General features: G+C 34.0%; 1 protein-coding gene across 4 annotated transcripts in view; it reads right to left on the bottom strand.

Annotated features, from left to right (window-relative positions):
• The window catches only part of USP22 (ubiquitin specific peptidase 22), a 243,091-nt gene that overhangs the window by 88,773 nt on the left and 134,892 nt on the right, over positions 1-19,426 (bottom strand). For 3 of the 4 annotated variants that reach the window (XM_074208534.1, XM_074208531.1, XM_074208533.1), the window contains exons 3-4: positions 4,995-5,108; positions 4,398-4,442 (exon numbers count right to left, since the gene is read on the bottom strand). In XM_074208534.1, coding sequence (XP_074064635.1) covers positions 4,398-4,442; positions 4,995-5,108 — 159 coding nt within the window. The remainder of the gene's footprint in view (positions 1-4,397; positions 4,443-4,994; positions 5,109-19,426) is intronic. The other variant, XM_074208532.1, reaches the window with a different exon arrangement.

Here is a 19,426-nt window from a genome sequence, read left to right as displayed (position 1 = left end):
GAGGAATGGAGGAAAAAGGAAGTTGTTCAAGTCAGAGAGAATAAAAACCAAGAGAGTAAAACAACAAATGTGACAGGTTAATGATACAGAATTTATGCTTCCACTATAATTTGAAACAGAAAAACCATAGCAACAATAAAGACCTAAGAGCTGACCAACTAAAGAACTGTTGCAGTATTCTATGCAGAAAATAAAAAAGAGAATTGTTGTTATGCAACAACAGTGATAGTGAGCCACAAAAGCATGATGGCATTAAGAGACAGGAACCTTCAGTAAGGATTAAAATCAGTTAGAGTTCTGTATATTCTGTGCAAAATGTATATCACAAAACTATGATGTAGGAAATTAAGAAATCACACATGAAGAAAAGGTACAGAAAATATTAATGAAAATTTACACACACATTCTGCATGATAAAAGCTAATTTTGGAGAAGTTTTGATCTTCATTTTAAGAAACAGCCACGACTGAAAAGCAAGTTAACATAACCAAAATCTAAGTCATGTCCACCTTATTTCCCCTCAACTCTGTCACCATTCCCTCATGAAATTTATTCATATTCATAATCTGCTCATAAAAATATTCCTTTTAGTTTTATTTTAATCAATTCAATATATTTTGATACCAAGGATGAGAGATGTCCTAGTTTTTTCTTCACTCCCGCCTGGCCCAACTATTCTTCAAAAATTTCACATTCATTTGTACTTATATTACTTAATACATCACAAAGCAGTGTGAAAGAGTATTATTGAGGGGCAAGAGTCAGAGCCCCTGCAGAAAACAATATAAATTTGCTGTGTTTTCACCAAAAAGTCTAAACCATTTTAGAGAGATCAGTTATAAGATACAGTTGCTAAATTTAAGTTTACACAGGATTGCTTTTAGTTTTCAGTTAATTTGTTGCTGTTAAACCTCAAGATACTGTGTAATTGAAGTCATTTAGCAAGAAAAAAAAATATATATATATACCCAAACTGAGATATACTAATGTATTTTAGAAGAATAATGAAAAGAACCCTATTATTATGGACACACACACACACACACACGTATATGACTTCTCTAGTAAATTATAAATAGAGTAAAACACACTGAGCTATATATAACATTAAGGAAGAATGAATTTTGCTACATAAGTAACCTGAAAATTAATGCAAAAAAAAAAAAAAAGAACAAAACAAACTGCCCTATTCAACATTTTTTGCTTTGGTACCAAATCAAACTGTATCTAAAAAAAGTACTAAAAATAAAAATAACCTTAAATGCATAACTAAAACATGTAAGATTTCATCACTTTTATCACACCAAATCAATTTGTAGCTTAGAGAAGTCCTTGGGGAAAAAGGAATATATGTCAAAAAATAAATAATCCACCATTTTGAATTCTTCAATGATTATATGACAGAAGAATTTGAGCTTTTCACTCATCACAAAAAAGCACATGAGTAATAATAATGTGCCCAACAGTCACACTGAATATTTTTCTAAGAGAAAAATAGCAAATATGATGAAAAAAAATGGCCTCAGAAATAAAATAAGGATTAAAATAATTTCTCTAACAACTTCTTAAAAACATAAACTAGCACTTAGGCAAGATGACCTTTTAAATGAAAAGTTAATACATGCCTAAAAAATATTCATGCAAGCATAGTATGCAACTACAATTTCTATTGAGAACTGAACAATTTTCAATGGGACAAACCACAAGGGAAAGATTCCTAGGTCCATTTTTATGAGTAAACTAAACTAAAACTAAAACTAAACTAAACTAAACTAAAACATGATTTACACTTCATTTGGAATACAAGTGTAGGTATTACTTTGTAAGTTTACATATTTTCTTCCATTTCCCAAGGAATTTGATGTTCTGTAGAATATAATTAGAATTGCAGGCTGATTATCTGATTAACCAATTCTAATTTGTGTTAGGAATAGAAATTCCAATTTGTATGAGGAATAGAAATAATATTTGTTTGACTCATCTTCCTTAATGCCCTCACAAAAGGGACAATCATTTAATAGCTTTTTGATGGTTTTAACACTTCAAATTTAAGAGCACCTAATGTAATTTAACTTGAATTTTTTACTGAGTGGTTACTCTGTGGCTTAATGTTAGTCAAATTGTAACAGTTCCATTCTGTTTGTTACTTGGAGGGGGGGTACAAGTAACACAGATGAGCAGATACAAGAGCCTATGGAAATAAGCATAAGAAATTTATATATGGTATCCTTTTTTTTAAAGGATTTTGCAAGGCAAATGGGGTTAAGTGGCTTGCCCAAAACCACAAAGATATGTAATTATTAAGTTCCTGAGACCGGATTTGAACCCAAGTACTCATGACTCCAGGGCTGGTGCTTTATCCACTGAGCCACCTTGCCACCCCCATGCTATCCTTTTTATAGAAGAATTAACAGAACATATATACTGTGACTAAAATTAACATCCTGGGTTTTAATGTCTGTCCTGTTAAGTTTTTGATTTGGTACCAATAATTCATACTGCATCAAAGGACTAAAAATAAAAATAACCTATAATTATCAATAGCTTTTAGGAGTATCATAAACCATTCCTCTACAGCAGTGATACTTAACCTTTCTGTATGTCATGGACTCCCACTGGTAGCCTAGGGATATTTACGAACTCCTTATCAAAATGTTTTTAAATGTAAAAAAATAAAACATGTAAGATTACAAAGGAAACCAATTATATTGAAATACAGTTTATGTTTGTGTTGAAATAAAAGTTCATGAACCCCAGCTTTAAAGCAAAGATGAGACTGTGGTTCTTTGGTGTGTATTGATGGCAAAGTATTTGAACAGTTTTATTCAAAGAATCAAGATAGGTAGTCTAATTCTCTGATTATCTATTAGACAATCCCCAACCTTATTCAACACAGGGGTTCCCTTGAAAATGGTTGCTGATTTCTCTTGCAAAAGAAAACAAATTATTGAGCTCAAATAGAGGTTCTTTAGTACAAATTTGTTGAGATATACAGATGGATGATTAACTAGTATAGACTTCAGATTCATTAACACTTGATAGTTGTTTATTACCCAAATTGTCAGAAAGTTTTCCTGGTAAAGGAATTATGAAAGCCAATTGTGAGACGCTGAGATTAATTCTGAGCTGTTTTAAGTTAACTCCCAAACTCTAGATTTTCAAAACAGAAATATTTAGAAAACGAGAGGAAACTAAATGTAAGGTATAAAAGAAAATTTGGCATCATCTTACCCCCAGTTACAGACTGAACTGCTCTAAAATCTACCAAAGGGGAAATAATGAACAGAATTTTTTACTGTAGACTTAGCTTGGAGATTTTATTATAGAATCAAATTAGCCTCCTCAATCCACCATAACTTTCTAATGTTTGGTGGGTATTCCCGTACTATGATATTAAAAAATGAAAAGTGACATTGGACAGTGAGAGGGCATAAATGGGAAATGACCTTTACTGTTGGTAATTTAGACTTAAACAATGCTAAACAAGCTTCTAAACAAGTGCCAGGTAAATGTATTGTCAATGGCACTCAACAGAAGGAAATGCAGGATATTACCTATTAAAGAACAGCCCTCAATATCTCAAGACAGACCTTGGGAAGACACAGTAAAAAAGAATGCAGTTCTTAAGAATAAGTACTCTTAAGTGAAGATAGTTGCTACCATCTCAAACTTGCAAATCTATTTGAAATGATAAGAATCATTAATCTTTCAAACTATGTCTAGAACATGATGCTATTTTGAAGATATTAAAAAAAAATTCTCAGAAGAGTATCCTATTAAGATCTTCCATTCTGACCTGCCAAAATGTCTGATGCACAGGAAAGACAGAAAATAAGACCATTAACTTTTTAGCTAATCAGTCTTGGTCATCACTGGTCAACTGGTGCAACAGCACTGGTATTAACAGCTATGCCATTTAATTACATAAAACAGTAACCAATTCAACTTCACTAAAGAACTAGACAAAATGGTAATTTACTAATCCAAAATTATTCAGATTTTATATTTTGCCAATTTTCAGAAAATATTTATTGAAGCACTTAAGACAGACTATATGTTGGTTATTCAATTTTTAAAGGAAAAAACATCAATCTCTGAAATCTCACAATGAGTTTTGTAGAGCATTAAAAAAACCCCAACCAATCATAATCTAATATCAATGATAGCACCTGGTCTACATTCCCTAAAAAGGACAGTTTTGGAGAAGCTCAATCATGTCAAGGATCTGTCACAGAATTATTTGTTTGTTTGTTTTCCTCAAATCTTTTTTTGCAAAAAGACATATAACTGCTAATCTAAAGTTGATTGCTTAACCATCATTTTTGCCTAAAAATGGCAAGATAATTCCCCAAAGGGACACTCATTAGTTAAGTGTGTCATCAGCCCGTGCCTCTTACCTGTCATTGTACACTGGTAGTGAGAAACCACTGTTGGGGTGAAGGCTAAAAAAGAAAAATTAGGGAAAGCAAACTGAATAATAAAACAAATGTGTGCATAGATATTTTTGTGTGTAAATATAACTCTACAAATACATAATATAGACATGGTTTGTGTATAAAGAAAAGAAAAGTGACAGCAAGTGAGTAATCTGTGTGTATGTAGGCACAATAGATAAAAATCAGACACATAAAAAGAAGGCATTTCACGTGAGGGGAACAGACTCATTACTAAGGCTTAGCTCTAAAATAGCTACTAGGTTGATCACTACATTCTCTACCTAATAAAAATTTCACTTTGGTGACATAATTTTAGCTCAATCAAGACACACATCTAATATTTTAAAAGCAATTCTGCAATAATTTTGAGAAGGTTTTTTAAAGTAGTATATTATAAACCAAGTCTAACTTCCTAGAAAGCAATGCTACCCATCCCCCAACTTTTACTACTGTCTCTGGAGAGTTCTCTCTTCCCCTTACTGGTTTTTGCCAATGACAGATTTGAGGGACTAGAATAATTAATCGATAAATTAGGCAGATACTTAAGTAAAACCAAACCTTGTAATTTCCAAGCTTTCCGTTGTTCTTCTTTGGCAATTTGTTCCATGTCTTTGTCGTATATGTAATCCTGACACATAAAGCAGTATATACCCCCATACAAAAGGTCTATGGCTGCAATGAGAGAGAGGAAAGGGGAGGGGAAGAGAAAGAAACAAGTTTCAATTAGGAATTTTAAAATGGCATGTTCTTTAGCTTTTCAAGAACTGAAGGTTTATGTTTGACATTTATTTTTAGTGTTGCCTAAAAAACTCAAGTCATAGAAACCGTCTAACAAAGTATTTTTCTTCCATTTCTATTCAAGTATCCATGCAAATGAGGGCAATTTATTTTTCTTTCCCTGGCTTCTTGCCAATTCTGGAATGACAAAGGAAGAGCCAATTTTATAAATACCAAATTCCTGAGAATAACTTGGTGCTTTATACTTTAACTTTCAACATGATACTTATGGTTAACTGACTTGTATTGAATTCATTAATATTTTCTTGGAATTCTTACTAGTACCTAACAGTCCAAAAATATCTAATGATTATTTGCACATACTGTGACTCCAAGAAAGAGAAAATATTTTAAATTGAAGTTGTTTAACTGGTTTTAGAAAATCAAATTTGATTTCTAGTATTGCTTTATTACTGACCAGATGACCTTTGGGGTCATTTCTGAGACCTCTCTGTCTTACCTTCCTCAAGGATAAATTTACCTTCAAGGAAACATTAAAAAGATAAATGAAATAAACAAACTGTTTTGAGCTCAAAATAATGTTCACAGTAAGTTAATAGTCTTCATTTGAGGCATACTAAATTTAGTTTAAATTAAACCTTTAAGATTTTATTTTCTCCAAAAGAAAAATGGAAATGGTTAAGTTTCAAAAAGAGAAGAGTAGATAGAACAAGGGCCTCAAAGTCTAATGGGATCCAGTCCCACTTTTGACATACTGGTTGTGGGACCCTAGCTAAATTTCAAATGCCCCAAGCAGCTCTATAAGATTGTAAAGCTTCAGAAGACTGAGGATCCTTGCATTAATGAAATCAGAGACTCAACCAAAAAAATAACAATAATACAGGCTTCTCAAGCAATTAGCCAGGAATACTCTTATCAATCATAGTGTCTAAAATAAAAATAAAAAATTTTAGAAAAAATAAACATGTTAGAATGAAGTCAAAAGACTATTTTATACAAAGACAAACATCATAATTTCTGTAAACTGGTATTACTGTTCTCCACAGCACTGAATTCCTTTAGTACTACAAAATTTTGAGTTTAATTGTGTCTTTTATTGTTCTCTAATTATTTCCCATTAGTAGATTTGTCTGCTTAATGATTCTGTCAACCCCTTCAAAAGACACGCACCATTCCAACTTCTTTCTTTCACAGAGATAGTAATCACTCCAGAGGTCATCTCTTTCAATACAGACCTGAAAAGAAATCATTCCTATAATGTCCCCACAATGATAATCTTGCCTCTTACTGAAGACTTCCAATGAAAACAGCTTGCCACCTATGGAATCATTTCATTTCTGAATGCTCTGTGGAATGATTTAAAGTAGAAATTTTTCTATCTTATGAAATAGATGGATAATTTAGTTAATCATAATCTATCACTTGATTTGAAATAGAAACAAAGAAAAGAAAAATCTGGTTTGAAGCAAAAACACCAACATTCTGTGATATACTTCTAATTTCTTTACGTAATGTTCTTGCTTCAAAGTCAAGTGCTGCCACTTTTATATAGGGACATACTAATACTGAAAGGGGCAAAAAATGTCATTGAGAAGAGCAACATGAGACAGTTCTGAGAAACTGAGGGGAAACAGATTCTCAGATAAACATATTTTATAACCTATTTTTAAAGACAAAAGCACTTTCTAAAATATGAAAATGGCTGAATTGCATTATTGAACACCAGTTTATTTCCAGATAAATGTTTCAAAGTTTTGAAGGCTATAAGTGAGAAATTGTAAAATAAGGGACTGTTCAGACAAATTGTTAGATGCAAACAAAACAAATCTTCAAACAACTTTTTTCTAATACAGGAACACTAATACATAAAAGAAATTGGGGGGGGAGAAGGAAGGAGTATGGGAAAGATATAAAATTGACTTCAGTGTGGATTTATGGTTCCAGGTAATTAAGGTAAAAGCTTACCTACTAGAGTTCAATGATGCAGGATCAGAAGCTAAGATTCCAGTGGGGAGCAGTGGGGATAATGACCATATATGGTCTTTTTGCATCATACACAAAGACTGCAAATCTAGGGTTCCTAATCTGAGTTTGAGATAGATACTACTCAGAGGGACCTGATTTGAAGCAGATGAGATGATATGAAAAGAAGTCAAAGATGGGGAGAATAAGAAGGGGGCTGGTTTCAAGACAGAGAAGCAGAACAGAGAAGAATCAAAAGATAAAAAGCAGCTGCCTTAGATTGAATCAGTTAAAAGAGCTCATTGAAGTAAGGCAGAGTCTTCAACAGCAAGAAGCTCATGGAACAATAAGAATCCTGCTGTAGAAGCCCAATACCTGGGCTTCTTTGTAAAGCTCTATGTTATCTACAGTTTGAGGGTTGAGGATAGCAATCTCTAAAGTTGATGTAGTAAAGATTTTGATTGGAGGAGAGCTATTTACTTGTTAGGAGACGATTGTAAAAGGAGATTCACATGGGTGGGCAGTCACCCTGGGAACAAGAGGTGTGGATGACTGTTTTAAATTCTAAATGGTGCTGGAATTTCTTTTACGGAAGATTCCCATTTTCCTTTTTACCTTAATTCTTGGTTACAGATGTCATTTTAGAATGTTTTTCTAATTTGCTAATAAAACAAATAGTATCTGTATTACTCTTTTCTGGCATCTACAGTTCTGGAGTCAGGGTCTCGACTGCACTGTCTAAGGAGAAAGCTCCTCTGAACCCAGAAAGTAAATCTGAATAACTCTGCTGTTACTCAGTTCAAGGGAAGTGTTTGTCACTGAGATTGCTTAACATTGTTTCTGCACCCAACCGAGGGGAGCAAGCTTGGAAACTGAGGTAGCCTTGGCTTAGTGCTACTGTTTCAATAGAAGAATGTAATACTACTTTTTACTCAAAGAGCTTAATGCTGTTCTTTTGGCATGAGAATAGCAAGGAAGTGGCTTTGTCCAGTAGGAGGGTAGAGAAGGAGCAGGTGGTGGGTGATACAGATTATTTCCTAAAAGCTACCCCTGACTTCCAGGCCTCTAAATTCAGTTAGGAGCTGCCCCCAGGCACAAGCAATGCCCTTAATCCTTCTCCTCACTGCTACTGTATTCACTCTCCCCCCACGGTAGTGGGAAAGCATGCTCCCACATTTAGGAGTTGGACTATTGTGACATTTTGATTATTCCTATTTTTCCCTTTTATTGAGTAAACAATGTTCTGATCAAAAGTTTAAAGTAAAAACAACACTGTACAATAATCAGCTGCAAATAACTGAGTTCTTCTCTGACATATAATGACCCCAGACAATTCCAAATTCTATAATGAAAAGATACTATTTCCAGAGAAAAAATTAATGGAATCTGTGTGAATGGAAATTGAAGCACAATACTTTTCACTCTTCATATATTTTTTTCCCTTTGGTTGTGTGTCATTTTCTACAACAAGACTAATATGGCAATTTTTTTACATTATTGAACATGTATAATCCATATCAAACTGCTTACCATCTCAGGGAGGAAAAGAAATGGTTTTTTTTAATGTTGAAAATTGTTTTTTGGGGGTAACCAGGTGGTACAGAGGACAGAGTACCAGTCCTGGAGTCAGAAGGACCTGGGTTCAAATCCGACTTCAGACACTTAATATTACTTAGCTGTGTGACCTTGGGCAAGTCTACTGGCCTTACTAAAACCCTACTGGCCTTACTAAAAAAAAGTTTTTATGTAACTAGGGGAAAATAAAATTATATATTTTTAAAAAAAGAGTAAATGGTACCATTGGGACTGTACTGTAAAAATGGGAAATACACTGGTGGAGGGGAGCTCAAGAGTTACCTAGTGACAAGTAGTAGGACTGTCTCCTCACACCAAAGTCTACAAAGGACCTTGAGATTAAGTTGCAGCAGGATGTTTATTACTGTGACTGGGTTGCTTCTGGGAATCTCCCCTTTTATTCCTTGATGAGCCAGAGTGAGATGGTTCAAGGAGAGAGAAGGAATAAGGGCAGGCACCACACTGGATACTGTGCCTGTTACTGCCCTATCAACATAAGTCAGGTAGTGTGATACCCAGACTCCAGGTTAAAGGAGATATTTCCATCTCATAAAAAACACATGGATAAAAGATCAATGAAAAGTTGGGGAAAGGTTGACCCCAGACTCATGGCAACCATGTCCATCTGATAGCTAGTATGGGGGGAGGACTCAATAAGGTGATTGTGACCTGGGAACCCTGTCGCTTTTGCCTCAGAGGTCTTGTAAGAAGGAATTGTTTGGACAGTGCAAAGCAGAGGTGAATTTTAAAAAGCCTTATCTGCATGTTGTTCTGAGGTTGAAGTATCAGTCTCTCAGCCAAAAACACTGGTTATGAATTGAGCTACTGAATGCTGCTTTAAATTCTTCAGCTTCAAGTTTTTTTATAGCTTTAGCATTTGTTTTATGTATAGGAATAAATTACCTCATAATAAATTCTCATACCAGATTCACTAATTTTTAACTCCTTTTTGGAAAAATTCTGGAAATGAAGGGTAACACAAAATCTTTAAGTAAGGCCAACAAGTTCAGATAAGAAATTGAAGAATGTGAGAACTCAAAGAGAATAGACTTTCCAAGACTAAACCTGGTCCCAAACAGAGGTTTGTGCACAGAATAGAAAGTGGGTCCAGCAGTGTCCTTAATATCAGATACACATAAACTTTTAAGGCTAGCAATAACTTGTAAATGAAAAATACATTCTTTGGTATGACAAACAGAGCTTCTATTTCTCAAATAGTTTTCTTAATATAAAAGAAACACTAAAGATTGACTTTTCAATGTCAAATCATAAGCTGGAATATACTTGGAAGCTTGCAATTTACCCTCAAAGTTTTTCTTGCCTGAATTTAAACATAAAATTCACCATAGAGTAGAAAATATCACTTATAGAAATAGAGTCGGAAGTATGATTATGTGAGCTAGCAATGATCATTCCAATATAAAAGAAATAAGAATTGTATCAAAACTTAAAGACTGAAACACAGAAGAATATTAATATTTTCGGTAGGACATTTTTGCTAGAATGAGAGAACTGAAAAATATTTTTAGAAATTAGGCTGAAAGCATATAGGTAAAGGTGTCCCAAAAACTCTGCTACATAAATGTCAAATAATCATAATACAACATTGACACATCTCATTGTATGGCCCATCTCCCATAAGTCTATTTCTATGGAATTAAGAGCATTACAAGGCATGATTTCAGCAGACATCAAGGCTTTTAACAGAACCATGCTTTTACTTCACAGATAACAAAACTGGAGGTAGCCCTGATAGCAATGAGTAAAAATTCATAAGTTATTTTTTCATATAGGAAATCACATAGCAAAAATAATTCATTTTATCCTTTGGTGTTTTTTTAGTTTAGGTGATTTAATCTTTCTGGACCTCAGGCTCCTCATACATAAAAAAAAAAGCTGAATAATCTTTATTAAGCATCCATTATATGGTACTGTATTATATGGTACTGTGGCTGGGCCATGAAAGCAGAAAGACAAAGTCAGAAACTTTAGATGATTTTTAAAGTACCACTGAATTCCAAATAACTGAAGGTAACTGGCCCTCTACTGTAAATAGATTCCCAAGTACAGGAGCTCATTGATATAAGAAACTAAATTGTTCAACATCTCTCAATAATATTCAAGACATTCCTCTGCTTCCCATGCTTCCTCCTCACTCCCCATATTTAGTAAAAAGCTATTTTGATCATAAAAATTAAATCACACTATAGTAATTTTAGGACAGTTACTGAATTCTTTATAGTACAACTTCCTTCTATTTGGGTTCCTGGAATAAAAGAACTACTGAAATGGGATTTGAAAATCTAATTTACATAAATTCTGGGAGCAATGGAATTAACAGTAAAATGACATACTTAACCCTTTCTAATCTAATTTTTCTGAGAGTTCGATGTTACTTACTCAGATTTAATATTATTTTAAATATGGATAGTTAGGAAGAAATGTGGATTTAACAATGTTTTTTATGCAATTTCAAGGTCATCTCTTAAAAGCACTTTGAATTTCCACTATCTGCTGTTCTTCACAACTGTTTCACATTCTTCTTTTATATTCTGAAACTACTCTTTTAACTACCACTGTTACTTCCACAAATATTACAAAAATCTTTAATGAAAAAAGGAGGTGAAAAAATTAAGCTAAAATAAACATTCAACTTCGTAATCTATAATGCAGCAATACTGAGTGCAATACTCTATCCTCTACTCCATTTAGTTGCTTGTCTTCCAGGTCAGAGAGACAATACAAATATTTATGTAAAAATAATTATACAAATTCTGAATTGATAAATAGTAAGAGATGAACTAGCAAGAAGAAATCCAAGCTATCAATAACCATAGTTGTTGGAATGTAAAACAAAGCAATTCACATCTATTAGAACTGACAAAGTTGACAAAAAAAAATGATGAAAAGACAATGAAGGGGTTTGAGAAAACAGGCACATTAATTCACTATAGGCAGAGCTGTGAATGGACTGGTCATTCTGGAAAGCAATTTGCCCAAAATGAAATTGATCCAGCAATATAGCTACTATGTCTACTGCCCAAGGAGTTTAAAGAGAGAGCAAAGGAAGTTAAATATACAAAAATTTCTTTCATGGGGACAAAGAACAGGAAATTATGGAGGTACTCATCAACTGTGGAATGGTTGAATAAATAATGAAATGTGAAGGTTCTGAAATACTAAACGAATGGAAAGCTGAAGAAATAAAAATGACGGTTTCTGAGAAATCTGGAAAGACTTCATGAACTGTTGCAAGTGAAGTGGGTAGTACCAAGAAAACAATTTATACCATAGTAATACTAGAGATAGAATAAGGATGTTATTATCCACTTCCTAATAGAAAGGTGATGGACTCATAACAGTGAATGAGACCTTTTTCTAGACATGATCAATGTGAGAATTTTTTTGCTTAATTAGGCATATTCATTTTTTTAAAAAAAGCATTTTTCCCCCAAAAGGGGGAAGAGGCTGAGGAAAAAGAGATCTTTGTTAATAACATAAAATAAACATTTATAAATCAAATAATGCATAGGATAGAATGCAAAGGACAGCTGCACAGCGCCAAAGTACACAAAGAGCTACCTAAGAAGAGCAAATCAATACTGAGGCATCTGGGAAAGGTTTCATGGAAGAAGTAATACCTGATTTGGGCTTTTCAAGACACATAGGAATTCAGCAACTGGAGACAGGGGAAGGAGAAGAGAGTATTCAAAGCACAGGGAATCCATGAAGAAAGGGTCAGGTGGATAAAGTATGTGTCTTGTCAAGATAGCAAGCAATTTAGTTGACCTTGAATTATAACAGCTGGCATTATAACCTTGCAAAGTGCTTTCATATATTAACTCATTAGATTGCCCCAACAATTTTGAAAAGCAGCTTATCCCCATTTTTCAAATGAAGAAACTGAGACACAGACTTGCCAAGGTACACACAAGATACTGATGGTGAAAAGTGGAAGCTTGGTGGCCCAAATCCAGTTCAGAATCACAGATCCAGGGTGGACTTAGAAGGGAATGTATCATAAGGGTTGTAGTTCCAGAATAGAGAAGAAGTCCTGCACTTAGTATCTAGAAAGAGGAAGTTCAGAAGTATGCAACAAATGAGGCTTAGACTCCAGGGAAGAGTAGACTATTAGTTCCAGCCTCCTGCCCAATCAGAAGTAAGCAGAGGAATCAATAACTAGAGGCAGGAATCCCAGTCTCAAAGGGAATTTACAATTGAAATCACTGGGAATCAATAGAACTTTCCAACTGAATCTAGCAGCAGTTTTCTAAACCATAAAGGCAATCAAGACTTTGTTAAGAAGAATAGAAACAAGCACTTTTGATATGCCCAGGTCCTGGGCTTAGTACTTTTCAAATATTAGCATATTTAATCTTTAATATATTCCTGGGAGAAATGGTCTTCTTAACCCCATTTTACACATGAGGAAAATAGGGCTAAAAGAGTTTTAAGTGACTTGCCCAGGTTACACAACCAGTAAATTTTAGAGGCTACATTTGAACTCAATGCTCTATCAACTGGCACCACCTCATGGGTTCTTTATCTTGGATCATAGCTTTTTAGAAGCACTGATTGCTGACATGTTTCCCCTGTGCAGTCTGTGCAGTCCCTGAGATATTCTTTAAAAGTACCAACAGGACTAGACCTGATATTTCCTCTAGAAGTGCTGCAGAGCTCAGTCCTAACATCAAATACAAAAATTAGAAAGTATGCTGAAAGCAAACAAACAAATCTCATCACAGAGAGCTATTAGGGTGGTAGAGAAAATTCAAGACGAAAAAGAAAACAACAAAAGATCTATAAGCAAAGCCTCAGAGAGAAACATGGCTTGAATAACAACTCAAGAAGAATTCTTGGAAGAGATGGAAACAAGAGTTAAAGAAACTTTTAAAAATATTTTATAAATGACATGAAGAAAAAAGAAATGAGAGCTAAGAAGAAAAAACTGGAAAGGGAATTAACAACTTGGTACAAAAGATACAAAAGCTTGCCCAAGTAATAAAATTAGAATTGACCAAATTGAAGCTAATGATCCCATGAAACAATATGAAAGATTAAAACAAAGTTAAAAGACTGGGACAAAAAAGTATCTAAGAGCAAAAACAACTGAACCAAAGAGAAAAAAATTTAAGAATCACTGGACTATCTGAACACCATAAAAAAAAGTCTCCACATCTCATTTCAAAAAATCTTTAAAGAGAATTGCTCAAATAATTTAGATCCAGGAGACACCAGAAACAAAAAGAATTCTCAAACTATCTCTTGAAAAAAAAATCCCTAAATAAAAATTCCCAGGAACACCATTGAAAGAAAACATATTTCAAGGAGTCAGAAATACCAAGGAGTCACAAGATTTAACCTCTAAAAAGTAGAGAATTTGAAATACGATATTCCAGAAGACAAAGGATATGAGCTTTCAGCCAAGAATAAAAATCAGCATAACTTAATATTTCCAAGTATTCCTGATGAAAAGATGAGACTTGTGGAGAAACTCTGAAGTTCAAATACAGGAATGAAGAGAAACATAAAAAAAAAATTAAAAAAAAAAAGAATTAACAATAAGAAATTAAACATTAGATAAAATCTTATATTCAAAAATATGAAGAGTTGATAAATGTGCCCCCTATCATCATTCAGGGGTTACAGAGGAAGTCTAACAGACAAAAGTCTAAGAGTGGATCTGTTATTTCTTCATTATCTTAAGAAAAGAATGGAACGAGAAAGGAAGAAAAGGAAGCTTGGGTAAATTTATCTCACATAATCAGGATATAGTAGCTATCTATCCAAATTAAAAAGAGAGAGGGATAGGAATGGGGAACAGCTGAACTCATTGAAGGATGAGAAAACACAACACATTCCCGACGCCGCCATCTGAATTTGAAAGGGCTGATGGAGGAATCACTACTAAGCAAAATAAACTCAAACTAGAATGTTTACTTCACTCTCTCACTAATCTTCAATCTTAGGGTATTTGGGTGGCACACTGGATAGAGCACCAGTCCTGGAATCAGAAGGACCTGAGTCCAAATGTTCATTCTTTTTCTGTTTACTGAATGCTTCTCTACTGACTACTAAATATGCTCATTTCTCTAAAGAATTCATCTCTCCCTATTATCATCTCATAACTCTTTTCCTCAACTTACTTTCCTCTCACTCTTTTCTAGAGTCTAGTTTTGGGGTACATCACTCAAGTGGAACAAGGCAGATACAAGGCATTGAGTACCCCTGCGGTCCAATGGTCCCCATACCCACCAGGTTGTACCCCTTTGGACTACTCCATCATACCCTCGCATCTCTTCTGCCCTTCCTCCCAAGCTCTTTGTGGGATTCTCATCCCCTACCAGATTGTGAGATCCTGGAGAAGAACTGGTTTTTTGCCTTCCTTTGTACCTCCAGCACTTGAAATGAAATGAAATCAATAGAAGTCTCTAATTATTTTAGTCAAACTAGGTCTTCTAAAATACAGCTGGTACCACCATGCCTTCTTAGTTAATACATGGAAATAAAACTTTTCCATCAGTATGTGTATACATTAACAATGGGCTCCTTGCAGATGAATCTTAAGGTACAAGAGACAAACAGAAACCCTTACAACAGAAAAGTCTTAAGAGGGGTAACCAGGTTATTCAGGAAAGAATGAAAAGCAATTTAATGAAATATATGAAGTTAAGAGATCAGACATTAGTTATTAGATAGATAATGAATGAATTTCATTAATTGTACTAATATTTTATTTAAAGCTTTCAAAGACAATGGCACCTAAATACTAACTCCAGGCTACAGGGATAGTAAGTATATCATGACTAAATCAGCATTTGAACAGTCTAAACTTTATTATAAACTAAGATAGGCATATTTATATCTCCTTTGTTTTTTAAGTGAAGATGTGTTTTTCGGGATGGGGGAAGGAATGGGATAACTAATGTTCTATTAGGTTCTATTCTTGAGTAGGTGGGTATCTGGTTTTATTTTAAATAGATTAACTTGAGAGTACCTAAATATTCAATTAGATAAATGCTCTGATAGTTTCCTTTATTTTATCAGGAAAAATTATCATCTCTCTAAACAGAATATCACCAAGCACTTATTAAGTGTTAATTCCACTAGGGCAATAAGGCTTGGCAATTCTTATAAACTAAGAAACACACACACACACACACACACACACTTGAAAAAACTTTCAATAATCATCCTTCTTTAAACATAAAATAATTATTGTGTTTTATGCCATTTTAATAAAAGTTCTATTGAAAGGATTCTATAATTGCAACAGGAGATGAAACCAAAAGGAATGGCTCATATCTGTCAACAAATGGAAGTATGTAATTGTTCACCTTTGCCCAGGTTGAGAAAGGAATCCTGAAAGGGAGCGATTAGTCAAAAGGAGAGGTTTCAGGAAGCTATTTCACCAAGAATATTATTAAAACCAACAATATTTTTGTTCTGTTTGGTACACAGAAAAACCATAAACAAATTAGCTCTGCTTTCCACAGTATAGTGGAATGCCATCTGATGGAAGTCCATCAGTCAACAAGCATGTAATTACTATACATTTTCACAATTAATATTAAAATGTAAGTTTAAAGTTGCTTGGACAACACAAAATTCCAGTTTGAATTAGATAAGAATAGAAGTCTGGCTAGGCCTCAAGAAGCAAAAGCTCAATTTTCAGTGAAGGCTTTCATCATCAAATCATTCCTACCTCATACTGTGCTGTTCAAGTCCCTCCAATGGCCTCCATAAATACTCCAGTAGCTAATTAAGTACTATTTATAAACATGTTCACATGTTTTCACAGTGTAATTCCATAATCATCAGGCAAGTCTCAATTTAGGCCTCTCATGCTTCACTAGTGAAGAATTAGAAACAGCAAACACCTAATTTTTTTTTTAACGATCTTTCAAAGATCTGCTGAAATTACTGAACACTACCTGGAACCTATAAGAATTTGGCCGTAAGCAAATCAACGATTTGGTTCCTTCTTACTAGAAAGCTAAGTATCTACTTTAAAGTATAGTTTAAAATCTTCAAAGATATTTGATTTATTAAAAAGTCAACAGAAATAATTACACTACTTCTCTAGGGAATGAATTTGGAAGAAGTTAAATCTTTGTACTCTCTTTTAGCTTTCTCTTTATTTTCTATCTCTAAAAAGGGATAAACACATTCAAACCAAAGAAATGGTGATTCACAAGCATTTGACAAGTCATTTCTTGATATCCCCTTTCTATTTTTCACCTAATTCTCTTGACACAGAAACCTAGACATGTAAAATCAAACCAAGTATCTGTCTGAAAACATGTACCACATTCTGCATATCTATTAATCTGTCTTTCAACAGTAAAAAATTTTCAATTAACAAATTTCCAAGTAACAAATGTCTTGTTACTTCTCAATCACTGAAAACCAGTTTTAATTTTTATAGTTTTTCAAAGAATCTTACATAATTTTATATAATCTTACATAATTACATGAGGTGTGGTCTACTGTGGAGTACTTTTGGTAAAAAAATTACTTGTTACCTCAAAAATATCATAATCAATAATATCTTTAATATATATCCTATCCTATCCAAATATAAACATTATTTAGATGGAAAATGAGACATATGTCAGTCAATAGTTAATGCTCTACCCATCACCTGTTTTCGGTATTAATTGATGTCTATGCCTATCATATACTAACCCTCTTTTCAAACCCAGTATGAATTGATCCCTAAACACTCTCACAATTCTATCTTGTCTCTCTAAGCGCAAAACTGGTCTAATCCAGATCCTTTTCCCACCCTTGCTCTCATTAGTGTTTCATGTCTCTTCCATAAGCATATCTGAGATTGTGATTTCATAATGCAGGGACATCCACTTATCAGCTTCCTCACTGTCTTGGTGGGACCTCCTGAAAGATAATGAGAGGACTATAAAGATCTGTTCACACAGTAAACTATCTGCCACTCAATCAGATTCTGTATTTTATGTAGACCCTCCAAGAGGGCCAAAGGTAAGAAGGTACTTTTGATTGTTTTCACTGTACTGTTTAGGTATCAAGCACTACACAAAACTAATAAGGCCTTGGAAGAAAAAAGCATTTCAGATTGTGAGGAAGATTTGGGGACCTTGGACCCTTTAGTAATGCATCATTGGCTCACAGCTCTGCCACAGTGTTTTTTTTCCCCCTTGCAAATTGGACAATTTGGAAAATCCCCACACTATTTAGGAATGTGTATGCTTAAGTTTGGCTAATTATTATTTTTATTTGTACTATAGGTCTGAAAAGAAAATTTATCTTGTCTTTTGTTAATAATTTTAAAAATACAAAGTAAAAATGCATATATATATATGATCATTTTTTAAGGTTACAGAATGAATTTGGGAAACAACATATTCTATAAGGTTCCCATTCAAAATTATCAAAGTTCTTTCAATTTCCCTCCAACAATTTTTTGTATTCCTATAACTTCCTCCTTGTTAATCTTTGTTAAATTTTTTTCAGATAGAAAAACTCTACTTCCCTACAATTAGGTAGAGCTTTTAAAAAATTTTTTTCATAGAATTATTGATTTCAAGCTTATTAAATTTTGTAAATCAACTAGTCCAAGCCTCTCATTTTACCAATATATAATGTAATAAGTGGCAAATCTGGAATTGGAACCCAAAACTTTGACTCCAAGTCCAAAAATTTATGTTTTGTATAGAGGTTTTATTCTATAATAAGAAAAACAAAAGCAGCAAGCATTCAAGGTCTGCAAAGCTCTTTGCAAATATTTTCTCAATTTATCCACACAACTGTAGGAGGTTAAGTACTATTGTCACCCTCATTTTATAGATGAATAAACTGAGGCAGCTTGCCTTACAGGGTCACACAAGTTATAGAGTTTGAGGTAGACTTTGAACTCATATTCCTGACTTCAGATCCAGTCCTGGCAATTGTGCCACCTCTCTGCCTCAAATATTCATGACCTCTATAATCTAGGGGTTTTGTTGATTTTTTTTTTTTCGTTTTTGCTAGGCAATGGGGTTAAGTGGCTTGCCAAGTCCACACAGCTAGGTAATTATTAAATGTCTGAGGCAGGATTTGAACTCAGGTACTCCTGACTCCAGGGGCAGTGCTCTGTCCACTGCGGAACCCAGCCACCCCATCATACTAGGGGTTTTTAACAGAGAGAACATCAACAAATGGAGAGGTAACTTGGGCAGGGAGAACTGCAGGAACAAGTTATTAAAAGTCAGTAAACTGAATCAGCAATCATTAGTTTAAAATAATCAGAGCACAGGTCCTAGAATCAGAAGGACCTAAGTTCAATTCCAGTGGCAGACACCTGACTAGTTGTGTGACCTTAGGCAAATCAATTAAGTCTATTGCCCACAAAATCTTATCTACTCCCCCTCCCCAAAAAAATCTAAAATAAAGTTGAAGTCGGATTATGAAGGTCTTTGAATGTTCTTTAAGTGCTAAGCAATTTGGTTATTATCTAGCAAGCAATTGAGAAGTCACTTAATTCAAACACCTATTATGTGCAATGCATTATGTATAAGGATACAAGTGATAATTTCGGTTTTCATGAATCTTACATTCAGGGGCAGCTAGGCAGTGTAGTGTATGGAGAATCAACACTGGAGTCAGAAAAACCTGGGTTCAAATCCAGTCTCAGACATTTAATATTTGCCTACCTGTGTGACATGGGCATGTCACTTAACCCATTGCCTTAAATATTT

Source organism: Macrotis lagotis, chromosome X (assembly GCF_037893015.1).
Source record: "Macrotis lagotis isolate mMagLag1 chromosome X, bilby.v1.9.chrom.fasta, whole genome shotgun sequence".
NCBI classification, from domain to species: domain Eukaryota; kingdom Metazoa; phylum Chordata; class Mammalia; order Peramelemorphia; family Peramelidae; genus Macrotis; species Macrotis lagotis.
This window is presented reverse-complemented; position numbering and strand designations above follow the sequence as displayed.